The sequence below is a fragment of the Neolamprologus brichardi genome, chromosome 16 (genome assembly GCF_056152115.1).
Source record: "Neolamprologus brichardi isolate AB-2024 chromosome 16, ASM5615211v1, whole genome shotgun sequence".
Lineage (NCBI taxonomy): Eukaryota > Metazoa > Chordata > Actinopteri > Cichliformes > Cichlidae > Neolamprologus > Neolamprologus brichardi.
The window spans coordinates 27,205,432-27,227,554 of NC_142119.1; the positions used below are offsets into that span (position 1 = coordinate 27,205,432).

Consider the following 22,123-nt stretch of genomic DNA (forward strand, 5'->3'; position numbering starts at 1 on the left):
CTCATCTCTCTTTGAGTGAATCCCACCAGTCCAGAGACATCAAAGGCACGTCTCCCCCTCTTTTACTCAGTCGGGCAGACAGGTTTCATGCCAAGGCCAGGTACCCTCAGGGGAGGATGCAGAACAGCGTGGAAACACACTGCACCATATCTAAGAGAGAGTGTGTGAAAAAGGTAAAGACCCATATAAGGATATATTTCATACTCGGTGGAATGTATGGAATAATGGTAAAATGTGTATGAGTTATTGTTCGTCTACACCCCGAGACCAAAGAGAGAGCGTAAGAAGCTCTGCCCGAGCTCTAACAACAAGGCTATAATCTACACCGACTAACCTTTCTTTTTCTCTGTTTCCATCTTCACAACTATTTTTAGAGGAGCTTCCTATTTTCCAGGAAATGCCATAAAAGCAGTAGTCAAAGTGCTAAATATGTACAAGTACTCAGAGAATCGCCGTATGGCATCTGTTTTAATAGCTGCTGTGAACTCCATACCACATAATATCTCCATTCATTTAGGACTGTATAGCAGGCTTAACCAAGGACATGCCGCTATTATCGAATTTCCTGTTCTGCGACTCTCTCCTGTCTGTCATCGTTCACTCATGTAAAAGCAAGGGACCGTTTCAAAGTCAAAGTAGACCACTCACAAAAGTGCTCTTTTGAAATAAAGCTTAAAATAAAGACCCGCCTGTAAACTGGTATCTGCGTTCTCAGTTGCATACTGTTGCACTGAAGTTACTGCGCTGGCCCTTTTGTCTGTAGCGGGTTGGTTCACCGATGACTCATTCGGTGGTGAGGCCCCTGCTCGACACACACAAAGCACGCACACGCACAAATATGTATAGAGCCATTCTCACACATGCGCATCCAGAAAGGTGGGAGACCTGTACGCTCTTGTCCCTGTTCAGTCAGCGGTGACCTTCTGGATCGGGGTGGAAGGGACCCTCTGCAGATTAGTTAAGCATGGAGGGAGCCGTGCAGTTTCATTAGCATTGCAGATGCCTTTGAGTATAGGTCACGGGCCGGCATCGTGCTCACGGAGGTACAGTAAAGAGCAAGACATCTGTCACTCACCGTGCATCCCTCCCCTTCTCTCGTTCACAAACTCTCCCACCTCCTTAACTCCCATCTATCCACCCGCCCACCCTCTGCGCTGGCCCACATCTGCACTCTCAGCATTCCAGTTTCACATAAAGAGACACTGCTAGTTTCTAAGGGACGTGTTTAACTGCCTCTGCCGTCAGTAGCTACTCCTGTGTTCAAAGGTTTAACGCATTAGTGTTGATATCGATGTTTGGCTCATGCTCTCATTAATCAAAATGCAAGTATAAATAGCAAAGCACATCTAAATCAGCAATAGGAGATTGAAAAACCTTTAATAGAATAGTGGCGCCTTTCCAATACTGTGATATTTATTACTCTTGTTTTGTGTCAGATTGCAGGAATATGAAAGGAGTCAAATGATTTCATTGCATCTTTTTCTGTTTTTCTTTTTAACTAAATTTAAAAGGAAAGCGTGTCTTGTTTTTTTTTTTTTTTTTTAAATTGAGCTTTATCTGCAGAAACATTAATAAATGCAGAAGCTTGTGCATCTTTTAACCTTTACCTGCAGCAGATTACCCATTCATTCATGCACTCAATCTTTCAAAATAGCAGAGATTATCATTTCAGCACAGCTGTAAACACGCTGATGATGGCTACTTCTTGTTAGGTCAAGAGCCCGCTGTTTTGTGTCCGAGTACCTCTTCGCTTGTGCTGCGGAGCTAAAGTGACTGTTTTTTTTTTTTTATAGCTTGGCCTCTGTTGAAGAGAGCTGATCACGCAGAGCTCAGCTTCATTAAGAGCTCACTCATTAGGAAACACGCAAGCACTGTGATAGACGAGCGCAGGCTGAGTGCTGCCACTTCTCATGCAGTCACACATACACGCAACCGAATGCCAGGTTTCCTGACACAGCTCAGCCTTTCCGGCTTTATATGACGGTATTGGGTGCTGTCTCCAAGTTGCTTGTACTTGGAGGCAATTTATCTCACACACTCATTACAGAACCCAGAGATGCCCCGGGCCATGGTGAAATTAGGCTGGTACAGTCAGGAATAGAGGTATAATGGGGTGTTATTCATGAGAGTTTTTACCCCTGAAAAATGATTCCAAGTTTTAAGTGATGAAACAGTTTTGATAGATCAACTCCATATCCAAGTGTGGCAAATAAGTTGCACCCTGGGACACACAAAAACCTTCCCAAAACAAAATCCACACATTTGGATGTCATGTGGAGTTTGTTTAATGACTTTCTAGGTGAAAGAGGACAGAAGAGGATGATCTGAAGAAAGTCTGAGAGGTGATGGCGTGGGAGCTGCGCATCCCTCTAGCACCCTCTGTTGGACGGATTAAACAAAAGCCCGCCGCTGTTAAAATGTCAGCGTGCTCTCGGGTTGGCACAGGAGCGCCACTGTATTCCCACTGCTACCCAGTTGTGTGAAGATTCAGTTTGTCACAGCAAAATGGATGTGCCATGGTGATGTTGGTTTGATTGTCGCTTGGGGGCAGACAGTGTGAATATGTAAAAGGTGTGTGCTTAGAGAGTGCACACTGATGCACGTTTATGTCTGCCTGCATGTGCGGTAGTGGTTGTGGTTGCTGTGCCACTGACTAATGGACTCATTAGAACAGGAGCTCTGCACATGTGCTCCAGCTGGGCTCTCCTCAAGCTTCCTTTGCTCTCATTACCTCTTATTGTATATGTATGTGTGTGTGTGTATGAGAGCAGTTGCAGACTGGTGACAAATTAAAGGAAAAATCTGAACCCTTGACCCCCCCCCAGAGTGAGGGATGCGGTGGCTTTGTTATGCTTTGGTCTGTATTTTGCAGGCAAGGGTTTGTTAACTTTCCGGGGACTAAATATCAATGTTGTGAGTGATCTCGCTTTGTTCTGTAATAAAACAATGTCCCCATCCACAGCATGTGTAGAGTCAGTCAGTGGTTTAAAGGCTAGGAAGATGACATGAATGCCACGCTGTGACTCCTACAGATCACCGGACAATAACAGTAATTCTCAGACTCTGGTATTACGAATCTCAGAAGCTGAAAGAATGTTCCCTTCTGCTTCTCAAACCTCTGAGCAGCAACCAAGCAGCGAGAGATCTTGAACTCTGTTGACTGTACTTGAGGTGCGTTCTTTCCATGTAATTTGTAAGCATGTAATGTGTGTGGTGGTGTTGGGGTTGACAGGTAGAGAGCGAGAGAATTCACTCATCAGAGATGCTAGAAACACTTGCAAACCTCCAAAAGGGATGGAGGATGGAGCCCGATATTACTAGATGGTGAAGTGAAGATTAATAAGGAAAGCAGGGAGAGAGAGTGTGTGGGAAGACACACAGCAAATGGCCTCAGGTCAGAGTTGAACCAAGGCCGCTGCATATGGGCACCTGCTCAACTTGTGAGTTAAACAGGTGCCTTTAGCCCAATATTATTGTTATGTGTAGTTAGGATGATGAGTGATTAGGAAGTTGGCTTGAAAAGAAAATGAAAGCAAACTTCAACATAACCTAAAGGCCCAACAACAACACAAACATGAACAAGAGCAGTCCACTCGACAAGGTTTTTATAGGAATGATGTGTCATTGTAGACCTCAGTCTGGTAGTCAGTGGGTGGAACCACTTTACCCTGAAAGGACCTACACAGATACATGTTGTGTGAATCGTAACTCTATCTACATTTGAACTATCAACAGTAAGAGGAGGTGTGAAACAGAGAGAGTGGTGGAAAATATTCTCACTCCGGGCGGCCTAAAGCTGTAGTGCACACAAATATAAATGGGCTATTCAACTTTGAATTGTTGCTTCAGAAATGTAGTCACGCTACTCTTGATGCTGTACTCAACTTTGCAGGCTGTCGGTGTGTTTACTCCAATATGTGTTCTTCTCCTCCTGCAGCAGTAAATATCTTGTCTGAGGGCAACCAGATGTTCTAGCCGGTCTTGGTCTTGTTAACAGCAGCTGTGACAGTGTTGAGTCGTGGTGTTAAAATTTAAAAGGATTAAGTTTGGCCTTGAGAGCACTTTCACTGTCATGCTGAGCTGCTGGAGGGCAGCCGGAGGCAGTTCAGTCGGTTGTGTTGTGTTGTGGAGAGAGTAAAATTGCCAATTTGGTGCATTATAGATGAACAATTGCGTCCTTATACGGGCTGTAAAGTGAGTAAGGGAGCATATGGCAACAAAAGTTTTTTTAAGAGTGCTCTAGCTTGGTTTTCAACAGAAGACTTTTCCCAATTATATGTTCAGCATTGCTGCATAAGCTGCGGAGGATGGGCGCTGTTAACTTGACACAGACGGACATAAAAAATTAAGCAGGGTGAGAGGAAGGACAGAGGGAGAGGAAGCGAGTGTAAGGAGGAAGAAAAAGTTGTTTACTTGGTTCAGATTGATTTCTCATAATCGACTTAATTTTAAACACCCTTTTGCTTAATTTCTCTGTAGAGACATAACTGCAAAGTAAAATGTCAAAACAAACGGTTTGTGAGCACAACGCGAACAAAAAGACAAAGTCTGCAGAGCGTGAAGGAGGGGTTTGGATACTTTCTATATTTGTAGGTGTTGGAGCCGTGTGGTTGTGATATAGTGTGGACAGGAAATGGAAGGGGAGGAACAGATGGTGTTTGAGAAGGGGTGAGGCTTGGTCATCCTGTCCAGCGCCTGGGGTGATCATGCTGTTTGTGTATGTCAGACAGAAAGAGCAAATCTCTAAAAATCCTGTAGCTTAGATATGACTAAAATAGTGATTTGACTCATCATTACATTTGCTTATTGAATAGTGGCAGTTGCTTGGGGTAGCTTGTATTTGTGAGGATCAGGATAGTGGAAAATCAAGTACCTTAACGCATGCATATACACTGATCAGGCATAACATTATGACCAGTGACAGAGGAAGTGAATAACACTGATTATATTACCATCGCGACACCTGTTGATAGGGCTGTGCGATATGACCAAAATCTCATATCCCGATATAAGAATTCTATCGTCTGATAACGATATAAATCACAAAAATGTAACATTTTCTGTAAATTCTGTGAATCTCGACTTGCGGGAAGTGTTTCCAGCTGCGCGTCATGTAGCTGGAGTCGAGTGTTTTAACAGATGCACGAAACGATACATTTTTAGACATAAGTTGTAACGGCCGCCGTTTTCTTTGTGAGTAATTATTACAGGCTTGCTGCGGGGAAAAGCCTGTTCTAACGTTTGAGTCTAAGGTTTATTTTTTAGCACCTGGCGGATCTTTTTTTTAAATTTTTTTTTTTTACTTCTCATCCGTAAATAATCTGCTCTTTCACGTGATTCAGTTTATTTTGAAAAGTCTCAACAGGATCTTGAGCTTTATTGTGAAAGGTTTATGTGGAACATAAATAAGCGGCCACGCGACGGTGTTACCGTCGTTGTTGCTAACCAAAACGCATACAAACAGGCGCTTGTCCATAGTGTGGTTATATAAAATATAAGAGAAAGAGAGAACTTTAAGAAATTAATATAGCCACTAGAGTGACCATCAAAACGATGAAAAAATATTGCCGTAAAGAGTTTATTTTGCGATACCACGAAACAAATGATAGCGTAAAATGAAACGATGGACGTTTTTATATCGTCATCCGATATATACCGTTATATCGAACAGCCCTACCTGTTGATGTGGGTGTGATATTATAGGAAGCAAGTGAACATTTTGTGCACAAAGTCAATGTGTTACAACAACATGCATTTGGAACAGGGTCATGCCAAGACTCGCTGATGCACGTGAGGAGCAAAGGTTGACCCCTGTCAACAGATGAGCTACTGTAGCTCAAATTGCTGAAAAAGTTGATGCGGTTTGCCTGTTTGGTAGAATACAGAGTGAATCACACTTCTGAATCACGTGGATGACCAGGTGTGTAGCTTACAGGGGGAACACCTGACACCAGGATGCGTTAAGGGAAGAAGGCAAGCCAGCAGAGGCAGCGTGATGCTTTGGGCAATGTTCTGCTGGGAAACCTTGGATCCTGCCATCCATGTGTATGTTGCTTTGGCACGCACCAGCTAACTAAGCACTGTTGCAGATGATATACACCTTTTCTTTGAAATGGTATTCCCTGATGGCCCTAGCGTCTTGCAGCAGGATAATCCGCCCTGACACAAAAGATAAAAGGTTCAGGAATGGTTTGAATGGCAATTTAGCATCTTTGGGATGTGTTAGACAAATAAGTGTGATCTATGGAGCCCCCACACCATACCATTTAAACAGTACCATTTAAAATACTTGTTGCTAACATCTTGGTGGAGCCACCACAGTACACCTTCGGGGGTCTGGCTGAGTCCATGTTTTGATGGTTCAGGACTCTTTTGGCAGCAAAAGGAAGGTCAACACAATATTAGACAATTTCTCATAATGATTGGTGTACAATGCATATTAGAAAAGAAGTGCAGAAACTTTATTTGTTCAGTCAAACAAAGTTAAACCGAACAGTGGAGTTGCTGTTATGAAAGTGCTCTAATATTTATAATTATAAATATTAGAGCACTTTCATCTTCACAGCTTCACTGTCAGAGCTATTACACCTGACATTATTACAGGCTACAGCTTGCTAGTTCATTAGGTCTTTGTTCTGCTAGAAAAGCATCTTCCTTGTTCCCTGTATTTGCAGAATAGATTCACATTCATGTAAATTTGATGAACTGAAAAGAGGCATTTTATATATATGATGCCAAGAAAGTGCTTCTCTATATTTGCCTATTGAGTTCAGACATAACCTGTTTTTATCACCTCTGCAACGCTGGCTGCATGTGTTGTTTGCGAGTAGGCAGTGTTGTGCTGTTTATAGCTCACGGTGAATGGTGTTTCCGTTTGTTTATTTACAGAATTAGAACAGGATGCAAACAAAGAATAATAGCAACATTAGGGTTCGTGCTGTCAGCCAAAGCAAACAATTTAAAATCATCGCTCTGATCGCCGGAAAGTGGTTGTTTTTCTTTAGTATTTGTTGTTATTATGGATTCAACATATACTAGAGGAATCAGAGAAAAGGATCCCACTAATAAATGAAGTGAAAATAATTTTTAGATGCTGCTCCAGTTATGAGATTAAAAATCAATCCAGGCCCACCCTTCCAGAAGAAGGACATAACCTCTGGACATAACCGCGCTCCTTGCAAAATAGTGCTAACCACTGCGGCTGTATATTCATAATTATGTTTGGCTGTATTTGTTCCACATTATGTGTCCACCTGTTCGTTCTGTTGACCTGCACCGTTGCTGTGTTTATCCTCTCTCACCTGGACAGGCCCGCTGTGCTCTCTCTAAAGAGCTACGGATATATTTGGAAACATACCATTTCACATCTGTTGTGATGACAGGAAATAATGGGCCGATGGTATGTTTCTTTGTTGGACTGGTAAACAGAGGCGCATACACAGTTTTGTGCAGCCACACACTGATGCTGGGCTTTCTACCAAGACCCTGTCATAAATCACAGGCGAGGAACAAAAGACCTTGCCGTGCGGCTTGTTAGACTTTGACCAGGGTTAGTTAGCTTTCGCCCTTACGTACCGGTGCACATCCAGCACTTCTGCAAACACCGTGCGCTGCGTCTCTGACACTGCAAAGTGTATCTGTGTGCACGCCCATTAATTGGATTGCCACGGTGCCCGTGTGTAGATGTTTTTTGTGCATTTGTGCAAACACGCCCAACGCTCTCCCACCCGGCTGTCCCTCGCTATAGCGAAAGTGTTTATGTATGTGTGTGTACATGCAAGGAGCTTAATGGCTAAGCTTGTGTCAAGCCTGTGAAACATGGGCATTCATATGGTAATAAGCAGGCAAAGAAGCAGACAATAAATCTCATTTTATCCTATGAGAGGTGAGCCACAGAGCTGGGAGCTTAAGATGGGACACTATCCGACTCATATCTCAAACGCCAGGGATACAGGAGTTTCTCATCAAAGAGGCTGATGCTGCATTAATCTGCTTCTTCTAAAGAGGTGGGTGATACTATCCGAGAGAGGAAAAAGTTCTGTATTATGGTAGTAGTCTGCAACTGTGACTGTTTCTTAGGAACCTAAAACCATCTTGTCTTGTGCAGAAATTCCAGTTCATTGCTTTTGAAAAACGGCTCGGGTTATTTAAAATGTGGGGCAGAGGGAATGCATGGTGCATGTGGGGCTGCAGGGTTTTCCCACTGGGAAACTTGACTTAGAGTTAGTGAAGACAGGTTGGTTCAGTCTCAAGTTAGTTAATTGCCACTATTGTGCTCACCACCGCAGCTCTGCTCTCTCCGTAATAACACCATCAAGTTGGATGCGTGGGCCGGATGACAGCAGCACACATGATTTCCTGCAGCATCGAGAGCCACCGCTGGCAGAGAGGATTTATAAGCATGTCACTGGAGAAGCGAGCCATCATGGAGTGCAGAAAGGCTGGCACTGTGGAGCTAAACATGTGAAGTACAGGCTGTTAGTCCATCACAGTGGTGCTCGTTGACTGTGAAGACATTCTTGTGTTTCAGGGCAAACGCTCTGTTTGGAGGCTCCCACACTGGTCACGCTTGTCACACAGATATCTCGCTCTACAAATCACACACTTCGAGTGGCGCGCATCCTAAAACAAAGGCAACATAAAAACACTTCCACAAAGAGACTGCATTTATTTATTTTAACACCCGAGCTCTGCAGAAACTGCATGATATATAATTACCATTGCTTTATTTTGACAGCTATAAAATTAAAGTTAATTTGACTTGCTCTTGTGGGTGCTAAAACCTTTTAGCAGGCTTAAATTGAAAAGTAAATGTGAGCAGAAAATTACAGTCTCAACAGGAATACGCTGTAGACTTATTGATTACTTTCACCATCAGCACAGGTATTGTAGCAGCTTATTGAACTGTGTGTACAGTTGCGGTGCGTGACATGTGGATAGGACCGAAATAGACGCGTGTTTGCACATCGTGAAACTCTGGCTGAAAGCCAGAATAGCAGCACATCGCTCAGTTAGAGTGCAGCTCAGTCAAGCCTGCGTGTCATGTGTCTTAATGGAGCTGAGATTAATATGTTTGGACTGCAGCCAGGGGATGCTTGCGAAGACCCTCACTGATACAAAGCAGTTCCTGACACTTTATGCTAACAGTACGAGCCTAAACCCCAAATCTTACTTTAAGTCTGAGACTAAATTGCAACTTTTAAAACGGCAAAAATGCCTCACTTTCCCAAGAATGTCGTCATTCTGAAAATGTGCACACACACACTGAGGTGACCGGTTCACTCCGTCTTCCCCAGGGCTTCAGGCTTTTAATTTAACATAAACTAATCACCGCGCTGTGTCAGCTTTTGCATTTTTGTGTGTGCGCGTGTGTGCGCCGGCCTGACCCCTGCTCTGCTTTGGTATTCGCTCTGGAATTGATCTGCATCTGCTTCTTTGTGGGAGCTGGTGGAAACGTTTTGCGTGTGTTCCTTTGATGTGTGCGCGTACAGTATCCGTGTTTATTTGTGACTGTTAATTATGCCCCCCCACCCCGCTGCCCTCCCTCTCTTGTCTGCTACCCCCAATCAGTGCACAGCTGCAGGGCCCCCCTGTGTAAGGCAGCGCTGCATCTAATGTCTTATTATTCACGCTGTCTGTCTGCTCACCAGCCGCACAGAGCCTGGGGGATGGAGGGGGATTTTAGGCTCTCAGTGTGTGTGCATGTGTGATGAGGGGGTTATGTATTAGCAAAGTGGTAATGGAGGGTTTGTTCGGTTTCCTAATTCGTTGGCACTACTTAATTAAAAGAGATACGACAGTGTGATTGAAGCTGTTGATGGATGGAGACCGAGAGACGCCCAGGCGGTTTAGGATCATGGTTATCTGCGTGCGTGTGCGCGCCTCTCTCAGCATGTGTGTCTAGTGAAAGGAAGAGGAAGTCATTACCTTTTAATCATGTCCTCTGTTATTCCTCCTTTTTCTTCTCTCTTCATCCTCCTTTCTGTCTTGAAACTCTCCCCAAATCCCCCCCCTTTCCCGTTTTTCCAGCTGGCTCTCAGTTTCAAGCTCCTTGTCATCCTCAATCAACCCAGGTCTCTGCAGCACTTATCCTTCTTCCTTCCAACCCTGACTGTCTTTAACCTTCCACAAGGATGCGTGCCACATGAATGATCTTACACTGTGCATTCATGTCATTCAGCCTGTCTTGAGCTGTACAAAATAATAAATGTTCAATCGCATCTTCTTATTGCCTCGAGGTTGTTGGGGTTTTTTTTCTTTCTTTTTTTGAAAGGTATGACATTGGAGTGTGCAGCGGGAAGCCACATTGAGCATGCGAGTCAAAATAATTTGGTCTGTTATTGCTAAACTCTCGTACAGTGCAATAAAAAAACTAGACTATACACAGTACTGTGCAAAAGTTGTGAGTCACCCATCATCCTTTTGTATTTTTCTTCCAAGGAGCCAGACTTGCTTGCAATTGTTTTGTTTTTTTAAAGTAGTCTTGAGCAACGGTTCTCCAGGTTTTCTGAAGGCTTTTCTGTGGACATCGGCTGCTTTTTCAGTCATTTTCAGTCCAGTTAACGCTGACCTATGAATCATTCATGTATAATAAAACAAAGTCAAAGTAAAATTTATTTATATAGCACATTTAAAACAACAAATGTTGACCAAGGTGCTGTACAATTAAGATAATCAAAAGAAATAAAAGCATAGGGAAACATGATAAAAGTTAAGAAAAAGAATGATAAAATTAGAAGATTTGAGTAAGAAGTAAGATAAATAAAAGTAATACAAACTCCGATCTCTTCTGTGCTTTAATCTGGACCTCGGGACAGCCAGGAGCAATTGATCCGCAGACCTCAGTGATCTTGCAGGAGTGTACCAATTTAAAAGATCAGAAAAATAAAAGATCAAAAAATAAACAAGTACTAAAATCATAAGACAACTTTGTTCAAAATTAGTTATTTGCCGTGTCTTTAGGTACATTGTTACAAAATCTCTCACTAAAGAAAGAATTTGAAAAATGTCAAAGCTAACACAGTTTGGCAGGCACACGATAATATTTTTGCACAAATAAGGTGATTCCCAAAGAGCTACAGTGTTAGCTGAAATATCCGGTATATCTCAGCATGGTGTCTAGTATGTCCTTAAAAAGTTTGTTGAAACAGTACAAGTGGAGGACAAGAGCACAAGTGACAGGCCTAAAAACCGAACTACAGCCGATGAACAGTATCTGACAGTCTTGTCCTTAAGAAATAGGAAAAAATCCAACAAAGACCTGACAGATGCATCTGGCCCTTCAGTTGATCCCACCTACTGTTCTCCTCAACATCATTGAAGCAGTGTGGGATCATCTTGACAGGGAACTGAACAAAAGGCAGCCAACATCTAAAGATGTTGGAAATCCAACAGAAAGCGGTGCAAGAACAACCCTGGTCACCTCAACAAACCGGAGGCAGCACTTTGTGTCCTGTGTATCACAAACAGCCTCTAACTTTAGGTATAGCTTCATATTTATACAGATTCTACTAACCTAATCAGGGCTTTTCCCTAAATTAGAGGGATTGTGGAGCGCAATTATGCATGTATCTGCAGTTTGTACTAAAGGCAATGACTATTCCTAGATGATTAATAATGTCTCTTAAACTTTTCTTCTCTTAAAATTTATCAAAAACTCCATTAACACACCAGCGTGAATGTAAGTTACGTTCATTCGTGAGTGATCTGCCTACAAAAATGATTTCTCAACCACCTTTTGTCAAATAGGTGGTAAAATCCGGTCGACTAAATATATTATCATAAATACAAAAATTGCCATTAAATAGTTACTGTTTTCCTCAACAACAACTGAAATTACTAATTTGTTACCAAATTGTTCCTCAATTAACTTTTATAGTCAAATTAATCAATTAAGTGACAATTTTTACATGTATAAATTCATAATAGTTTCATTAGGTTGAATAGCCTGTGATCATATTGTAGATGACCAACCTAAAATCTATGCAAAAAAACAGCTGAGATGATCTACTGTCTTTTATTGTGCAAGCGTGTGTGTGTGCGCGCGTGTGTGTGTGCGCGCGTGTGTGTGTGTTTACTAATCCAGGTTCATTAGTGTGTATTCTCTCAAGCAATAATGCGCTTAATCATATTCAGGTATTCATTTAAACTCGCTGCCATAGGGCGAATTGGTAACTAAATCCTACAATGAAGTACTAATGTGCGCACACAGAAGGCTGATAAGCCCGGTGGGACTGCTGTCTCCCCCCAAAAAAAGAACTTTAGAATAAAACAGAATAAAAAGGGGACAGCTTTTTCCTCTGAATCAAAGGTAAACCTAATCCTACCCCAGCATAGCTTCTGTTTCCCTCGAAAAATAAGGCAGAATTGTCCAGGAAGCAATGTTTTTGGAAATTGCAGTCAAATTTCTACAAACGGAGACGGGGTGGTTGTGTATTTAAAGGCAGGCGTGATCTGGCTGTCCATGTGGATGCGTGTGGTTACAGCCACCCTCTAACACTGCTCAGAAATCTAAGGCTGTGGTTTCCTTCAGAGGCAGATAACCATTTTTGTGTACTGTAACGTGACCTGCATGGACGTGTTGTAACAGGCCAGCAAACCTTCGTTATAGTTGTACAGTGTGTGAGAGGCTGGTATGTGGGAAGGTGGGGGGCAGGGGTCTGCTTTTGACACCCTAATCCTGCAGCCTAACGTGGCTTTGTAGAGACCTTAGCTGGGAGGAGAAACAAGGGATGGAGGGAGAGAGAGCAAGAGGGGGAAAAAAGGAGGGGTGTATCAGGGGCAGTGGAATGAAGAGGGGGTGTTGGGAGAGATGGGTTTTGAGAGAGGGCGAGAGGGAGGGGAGCGATATGAAGGCAGGATGAGGGTGATGGGGTTTGTTCATTCCTCCTGCTCTCACTATGAAAGGAAACAAAGGATGCTGAAGGGCCTGACTTATGACAGCAGGACTTGTTAAGAGTTTGCCTGGTAGCCCGTTTTAGCTGGTTAGCCTTGACTGCCTGAAATCTGCCGCTGGCTTCTTCTTCTGCTGCCCCTCCATCTCTCCATCTGTGCTGAAGACATCTCCTCGCTTCTCTGCATCTGGCTTCTGCATGTGAGTGAATCAGCCTCTCTTCCTGTGTGTGTGTGTGTGTGTGTGTGTGTGTGGTTTAGTTTAATACGGGTCAGCTGTGGTCTCTGTACACTTTATCCTTTTTATTTTACTTTTTCTCCCTGCTGCTTGCTTAGTGTTTTTGTCTTCTAGACGTCCTATTAAGCCAGACATGTGGTCGAGCCTGTGGTGCGCTGCTCTGTCTCCATCTATCTGTCTATCTCATCCTCGTTTTGTGTCTGTGCTCTGTTTTCTCAGCAATGACGGGAATGTTTTCTAAAAAAGAAGAAGAAAAAAACAGGAGAAGATACTCATTTCAGCTCAGCTGATGACAGGAATAATGCCCCAAACAGGTCACTTTGGCTCCTCAAATGATCGGCTGCAAATATGCAGTGAGAAAGTGACGAGATTTAAACGTCTGTTTAGGGTAAAGCTTAATCCACGCGTGTAAAACTGACAGTTGTTTGCCAGAGAGCTAATGCTAAGTGACAGCTGGCCACATCTGCTTTTTGCTGGAATCATCACACGAGCCTAGAGAGCAAATGCCGTCCTGCCTAAATATTTAGCTGTGGATTTCTGCGGCTGAAGGGCAGACAGCTTGATTGCTGGCTTGGCAGCTGCGTTGGCACATTGAGGGTCAGACTGGCACAGGAACTGACATTACGGATGGGTGGGGCCACCTACTTGGCTGGCGGTCACTTCAGAGAGGGTGGGAGGGTGGTGCAGACGCACAAGGGGTTTAATTATTCGACTGCTGGTTTGGGGGAAAATGGACACATTTGTACAGCATTAATCACCACAGCATATGTTTATCGATATGGTTAATAAAGCTTCCCCATGTTACATCTTCTCGAATGGAAGACTTTTTCTTTTTGCCTTTTCTGGTATAATAAAATGAATATATTTGATTCATCAGTCAAAGCAAGCTATAGATAAAAGGCATTTTATCAAGAGGTTATGATGGACCTCTCAAATATTAGATGCTTTTTAAAACCAAATTTTTTAAAATTGACCTTTAAACCAGGCTGAAATGTTGTATTTGTTTTTTCATGTTTTTTCATTGTTTCATTTTAATATGTGCTCATAAATGAAGTCGACGCACATTTTTCTAATGTTTTATGAATCAAACTATTAGCTGATTCATTAAGAACGGTATTAGCAAGCTAACTGAGGTAAGAAAAAAACTCAAAACATCTCAATCTGAGAACCACAAACAACAAAATCAGACTCTATGTAGGTCGCGACATGTTATCATGTGCTTCTTTCCCTGGTAGACTCATAGCAAAGCAAGCACACAGTCTGCCATCTACACACACACACACACACACACACACACACTCAGAGCTGCTGTCTTTCCTACTTAGTTTGTTTGCTCGAGGTTTTGCACGTGAAAGTGATACCAAAGGACAGAGTTGAGAGCCTGAGTTGACACCTTGGATCTAAAAGAAAAGAAAAAGGATGGGTTTGGCCTTACAGATGTACCGTTACTCTTCACATTAAAGTAAATCAAAGTTTAATTATATATATCCCTGATTTGCTGGTGCTGGCTTGTAGTGGAATGTGCTGCGTTTCAGTATCTCTCCCACCTGATTGAAGAGCTCCATCTGGGGAGATGCAGGGCAATTCTCTAATGGGCCTCATTGGAGAAACGTCTCCAGTCAGTAGCTATCAGTCAATTATGCTCAATAGCCATCAGTCAATTATAGTCCATAACACATAGCAGACAACAGCAGGCTCTCTCTCTGTCACTGTTCAGCATGTCACAAGATTGGCCATCTATCCTTTTTTTTTTTACTCCCCCCAAATTAGATTCAGGCCTGGGTGAGAGGAATGTTGACCGTAATAGCATCGGGTAATGTGCCAGGAAAAACAAAGCTTATGGCCTGAGATGAATGACATTTTGTCACTTCAGATGGATGAAAGTTAGCTTCACAACACTAGCATTTATACTTCAAAAAAAAAAAAAGAAAAAATGGGGCAGAGATATCACTCTGTTGTTTTTACTTTTCTCCTCTGGGAAGCTGGAGACGTAATTTGAAACGAGAGAGTGTCTAGAGATAACAACATGACAGGGATGGTTAGTATGTGTGGACGGCGACCCCTCAGCGGTTGAGATAAAGGTGAAGAGGTGATGGTGGAGGGGTGAAGTGGGAAAAAAGAGAAGGTTTTCCAGCTGAGCCCCCTGTCTTTCTCATCCCTTCCTCTTATGTTTTATTTATTTCTTTTTGGACACTGTCAAGTTCAGTTTTTGTCTCACCTCCCTGGTGCACTTTTGGAGTTGTAGTCTTTTCTTCACTGCTCAGTACACGGCACTGTTGTAAGTGCAGAAGGTCAAAGGGGGTCAAAAGGAGCGTTTGCCCTTTTGCTGTAAATATACTGCAAGTTACTGTGAATCCATTGTGGCTGTGCAGTGTAGCATAGATGTTACGTTACCCTCTGTTCATCTTTCCATCTGTCTCCGCCCCTCCACCTTGCTATCCTCGCCCTCCTTTGTTATTCCCCAGGCAGCAGGCCACATATTGACCCTTGACCCCTCCCGTTTTCCTCTTATGGAGGCAGTCAAAGATCAGACAGAAAGGGGAAATGAAGTGTCTGTCTGAACGATGCACATATGTGCAAACATATGCAAACTCACACACACATACACACTTAGATTGGACATATTGTAATGCCTTGGTGCCTCAGCCTTTGTTTTGCTTTTTAGATTCGATTTAGGAGGTCACTGTCGCTCACTCAATACCTCCATATGTAATGACTATGCTGTTTGTTCCCAGATCAAAAGATTAGCTTCACTGGGACATAACTTGATGGATCAGGGTGTGCTAGGGCCTGTTTGGCCACTGAGGCTGAGAATTTGGAGCTGAGAATAGCCGTCCATTGTGTGCTTGTCAAGCTGGTTGGCTGCTGTAGTGTGCAAACTCCGACAGGCTGGCACACACGCAGACACGTACTGATGCACGCGCAGCACACAAACACACACAAACTGAGAACTTATCACCAGAAAGAGTCAGTGTCAGGTCAGCCGACTCGGCCCGTGGACAGCGCTGTATTGTTGCTGGCCTCTGTCTGTCCTGCACATTCAACAGTGCAGGCATTCTGCGGTTACTGGTGACTCAGGACCAGCGCGCTGCGCGGCAACCAGCGGGACCGACAACACCTGCCCTCACACTGTCGCACTGTTGTGTTTAAGAGGCTTAAAGACCAACAAGCAAAGTGAGCCACGCGAAGACTTTGTTAGAATAACCGCAACATTACTAAATACATTTCTAAAGTAGATGCACAGAAATGGGATGCACTGTGTGACCAGGCTGAAGTTAAACAATACTGACCTTTTCTGAGACTATATTAAAGAGTCAAGAGCCATGAATATTCCCTAAGGTAGAATCACACGAGAGGACGTTTAATCAAGTTTTTTTTTTCTCAGATAGCTTTATGGTGGACTACATCCTTTACACTTGACATCCAACCTCATGACCCCAACTGAGAGCCTATAGAAATGGATTTAAAGAGCACAGTGTGATATCTATTCAAGTGCCAAAACCCAGTGGAAGCTGATATGGAAATCTTCCTTTGACTTTTATGTTCATTACTAAAGGGTTAAAAGAAGAATATGTTGCACCAAGTGTCTGCTTGGCTGTACAAACAGCCTGGATGTCTGTCAGGCACATTTTCCCCAAAGCACCTCCTCTCTTACAGTTTTGTTGCCAGTTCTGTTTGTTTACATCCATCTTCAGAGGTGTTGGAGCTTGTTATAGAGGTTACATGGAAGCATAACTCTGCACTGATGGTTTGTGTTTGAAGAGAGAAGCTGTCAGTCAGTCAGCCCTCTCTGATTGAATCAATGCGCCTTTTGTCAACAAAAGTCTCCACCCCGTCAGCCTCCTCCTGGCCCACAGCAGTGCCTGTTATACAGAAACACAATGACATTTTACAACCACAGAACCACCCATGAGCCAGAAACACTCCGAACTCAGCGACCTACTTTGCTGTCTTTTGAACAGACCTCATGTGGACACTGATGCCTTGCAACATTTTTGGCCTTTTGGTGACACTGTCATTTAGTGGTGGGTTCATTTTTTCTAAGCTTTTATGTCACCCTGAAAAGATGCTGTATGTGATTTGCAGCAAAAAAAAGGCTGAAAAGGCGTGGCTGGTAAAGAAATGTTTCAGATGGTCTGACCTCGGCAGAGTCCTGATCTGAAAATCATTCATTCAGTGTGGGATTACAAGTAGAGGGAGAAAACACTGAGATGGCCTAAGTTAAAAGGACAGTAGCAAGTTTTTCATGCTTGCAAAGAAAATCAGTCACATTTAAAAATGTTGGAGAAGCATTGAATTGAATTGAATTGAATTGAGGTAGCCTCATCAAAGATTTTACTTTGATTCATGTTTTTGTGCTTTCATCACTTTGTGTGAAATTAATAGAAATAGGAAAACATATTCATGGCATTATACTTTTATTGCTTATAACATTGCACAGTTGGATACGACGTATACGACGCATTAAGTAATAGCGTATACTGTACATTATTACTTAATGTAATACCTCGACCCTCTCTCTGTCTGTCTGCCTCCTTCTAACCTCATTTGCCTCTTTCTTCATTTATTATATTTAACTTCCAGGCATGGAAAAGCTTACGCATTGATACTCTTTTCAAATGTGACTACTAAATGACGCGCAGCCTCCGATCCTATTTAACATACCGTGTGGAGACTGACTGAGGCGGACTCGCGTAGTGCTGACAGCAGCATTTTTGACTTTTTGGGAAAATAATGAGGGGGGGAAAATTCCAGATGCACGAGTCAAATGATTTTTTAAATACCACTTCCTCAGCTGACACCACCATTGAGCTATTCAGAGGCAATTCTGCACATGAGCACTTATCGGCTGTTTTTTTTTGTTTCTTTCTTTTTTAACTCTAGTGCACATGAACAATTAGGAGAGGGCTGGTCATTTGCAAACCCAACCTGCTTCTGGTGCTCTGTGGTGCCAGTGTAACCAGCCCGGCTGAGCTAATGACTCATCTCTCTCTCTCTTTTGCTCTCCCTCTCTCTGTTCCTCTGTCTCTGTCTGTACAGGGGACATCACTCAGAAGGGCTATGAGAAGAAAAGAGGCAAGCTGTTGGCACCGTACATCCCACAGATACAAGGTAAGGTACACAGGCCTGTGAGAAATTCTCTCTATTAGCATAGCAGTTAGCCCGGTGTCCCTACAGCAGCAAACAGAACAAGGAATGGGATTTTAAAAGTTAACAATACAGAGTACAGGATGAGCTTTACTTTTAGGATAAACCACTTTATAGTGGTGAGACGAGCAAAACAAATCATTTTAATGAGTGGATTATCGCAATCTAGACTTGACTCAGATGGTTAGGGGGTTCCTCTGATCTCTGGTGGTCATGTGACCCTTGGCTCTGTTAGCCCTCTGTCATACTGATTTAAAAACAAGAGGAGGAAGACACAATGAAGAGTATCTGAACGTATTTTTCGATGCTGTTCCAGTAATGCAAATGCAGAGCTCTGCATTGTGTGATGATGCGTTGTTGTTTATTCAGTGGCTATTTTCTTAATTTCTTTATTTATTTTAGCCAGCTTGTGCATATTTGTGCTCACCAACCTGTGTCGGGCAGTAGGTGTTTGGAGAAGAGAGGCAGTGTGAAGTTCATCCGTGGTATTTGACTGGGGTGGGAGCTTCTTCGACTTTTTTGCATCCAGCGTGCTTCTTGCCCCTGATTATGCAGTCATTTCTGTCCCTTCTGGCCGCCTATAAATCGAGGTGGTTTGCGGTGAATCCCAAAAAGGAGCTGCTGTCTGTATGCTTCATGCTTCTCCTCTATCTGTCTAAGGTCCAGAGGAGTTTTTGGGTTGGCCTGATTTCTCGACACCGAGCCTAAGTGGAAACCAGTCTGGTGTGGGCTCCTCGCACAAGGGTTTCCACTGAAGTTAGCAGGGCTGTGTGTTGTCTTTGTGTCTTTCATGCTGTAGTTCATTCAGTCTTTTTTTTTTTTTTTTAAATAAGAGAAGTTATATATACAGAGTAGAAATCAGATTGCTTATGAGTCAGTGATATTCTTTATATACAACAAATGCACCTATTGGGATGAATAGATGTGTTGTTATTTAGTGCTGCTTCATTGAATCGGTGGTTAAGCCTTAGTAGCTGCACTGTTAAAGTGGTTAAGTAGACTATGTGTTTCTGCTGACCTCCATATACAATTTCATAAGCAGTTTTACTGCTTTATATTTCTCTGTTGTCATCACTTGTTCATATTTCACTGTTTGGGCTGCAAACTAACGCTGTCAGTGCTCTCTCCTCTGTGCAATAAAACTGGATAGCTTTCTTGTCTGTGTGTAAAAGAAGGTTTATTAGCATCAAATTAAGTTTCTAGAGAGAACAGCCTTGAGTTAATTTCTTTTTTTCATTTTCAGTTTATGAATACAGCCATTCACTAAAGCACATTTGAGCCTTGGAAGCGATACACACGTGTCATCAACCACCATGCCGTAAGTAAGCGTCGGCATCAGACAGGTGGTAAAAATTCATCAGGGCCCACTGTGGACCAATAATGACATCTGCTGTGATGGAGCAGATGTTATCTTATTGGCTCAGTGTGGCGTGTGTCTGTAGTGTGTTCTGCCCAGCAACCGGGTCTGGTGTCCTGGCTTGTTTTATAGACCTGCTTCTTCTGGGAGGTGGGGGAAAGGCCGTCGTGTGACTGAGCTATCAGAGCGGCTATATGAGGGACCAGCATATATTAATGTGTGCGTGTATCCATGCTTAGTGTGGCTTTATGAGTCAGACACCATGCGATGCATGTCTTTAAATGTCCTCAGGCTTTATTTTGTCTGTAATGTTTGAAACTCATGTTGTTTTGTAGGTTTAGTTAGAGCGTGTGAATGTTGCTCAGCTTTGCAGCATGTCTGCTGCTGCTGTCTGAGAGTTGCTGACAGTGTGGAGCTCACTGATCCCCCACTAAGCTGCTGCTGAAAAGCCAGGACGGCCTGATAGCTGACTGGCTGGGTGTCTGATGGAGCAGCAAGCTAAATGCTGGTTCTAGCTGGCTGCATGTGGTGTGGCCTGTCCCCAACAACCTGTTTACTAAATGGTAGACTGACGAGGGAAGCCACTCTGCGTGGTTCATTGGATCAGGTTAAAAGAGACCACAGCACCAGAAAAGTGCCAAAACTGACGACAGTCTGGTACTCAAGGTTATTTTTTTTGATCGAACTATTAATGTTGGGACTCATTTATCCATGTTTGTTTCTTCTTATGTCTCTCAGTTCAGTATTAAAGAACTGTCTGTTCTTATTACACCACTCATTCAACTATAATTTAGAAACTGGTCCATGTTATCATTTTTTATATATTTTATGTGTACAGAATAGTCAGTTAGGGATGTTGTTAACCAAAGAACATTTGATTGACAGAAAATTAACCAATTATCCAAGGAATTGAAAATGAACATATCATCTTTTGATTAACTAAACTGGAAAGGTCATTGAGTTCACTCTACCTGCTAGCCTTTTTAGCCTAAGCTAATTTTAAATAAACCTAAAATATATATTTGCATTGTATGATGTTATTTGAACCTTTGTTATTTCATTTTAAAATGATGAAAATGGTTAAACAGTTTCCGTCGTCATGAGAGGAGGCTTGGTCTAACCAACTGTAACCAACTGGATTCAGATCCAGATGTGACTGGATGCATCTGTAGGCATAAAACGACGATTAAATCAAACATATTAACATTAGTCTCCAGGTTGAATATAATAGCTTATTACAAACCATGATGTTTTCACATTTAAAAAGCACAAGTTGTTGTACTATTATAATGCAGAGGTGTTGTCTTGCTGCTTTTTAATGATATGTCAGACCGGCCCTTGAGGTGAGGTGTGTAATTCCCTCAATGTTTATTTACATGAGTGTCCAGATTTTCAGTAAACTGTCTGTAAACATTATGATTATTAGCGTTGCTCCTAGCTTTTTCTGGTACTCTGTTCTTCTTGTTACCAACAATAATTAGGTGAATAGGTGAATATGACATGTTTAGACATGTATGTTAGGTAATCATGATTATAAAGTGGTTATCTGTCAAGAGGTGTATCTTGCTTCTAACCCTATGAGACCGGGGATAGGCTCCAGCCGCCCTGACTTTGAACCAGATAGGTTGAAGGCGATAGATATGGATGGATGGATGACATGTCGGTGGATTGAACGAATGGATGGTACTTTTTGTTTTGTGCAGCTGTGCTGTCTGTAACCTTAGATTATTTGGCAGACATCTGATCCTAATTTGTCTCATTCACAGGGACGGCTTGTTACTCACATAAAAACGTTTGTGTATTTATTCAGTTCTGTATTTGCAGCTTTGATGGTTTAATGTGCAGTGTTCAGGTATCACAAACTGAATGTTTCTACTCAAATGCATTTCTAAAGTGAAAGTGAAAATTGGCAGGAATCAGTGGAAACATGGCACTAGTTTGAATTGTTTTGTTTCTGAATTTTAACCTTTTTTTTGTCTTGTGATGGGGAAAATGTAGTTATAAATCCTTGCATGTGGTGTTGATAGTAAAGTCTCTATCCCATTGTGCCTCCTGCTGTCCTTTAATGCTGCTTAAAATAACATTTCAGTACTTGTTACAGCGATGTTGCCTATGTATTTCTTTAATGTGCACATTTTATTATTGATCGTTTCTGTGTGCACTTAAATTTTAAACAAGAAGAAAAATTTGCTCTATTACACAATTGGGGATTTTATGCAAATGGTTCCCTGGCAACATGTCCATTGCTCACCTCCCTGTCAAAAGTTTCGCTGGGTTCAAACTTTGGATGTGCTTTACATTTACATTTATCTCATTTGGACTCATTAAGTCCTCTGTACTCATCTGTTGTTTTTAAGTTTCCCGTATTTATTTTCCCTCCAACATGCTTCTAATACATCCCATTGAGAGCGTCAGAGGGAGAAGAGAAGCCAGTGGTAGGAAGATTACTAATGGAGTTTGTATTGTGACCTTCCTTCAGGCAGTAGTCA

The 22,123-nt window shown here is 42.5% G+C and overlaps 1 protein-coding gene across 9 annotated transcripts in view; it reads left to right on the plus strand.

The window, feature by feature from the left end:
- dip2a (DIP2 acetate--CoA ligase A) overlaps positions 1-22,123 on the plus strand; it is an 86,784-nt gene that overhangs the window by 33,761 nt on the left and 30,900 nt on the right. For 8 of the 9 annotated variants that reach the window (XM_087830130.1, XM_087830132.1, XM_087830131.1 and 5 more), the window contains exon 2: positions 18,170-18,241. In XM_087830130.1, the coding sequence (XP_087686256.1) occupies positions 18,170-18,241 (72 nt within the window). Of the gene's footprint in view, positions 1-12,880; positions 13,094-18,169; positions 18,242-22,123 lie in introns of those variants that run through there. The other variant, XM_087830139.1, reaches the window with a different exon arrangement.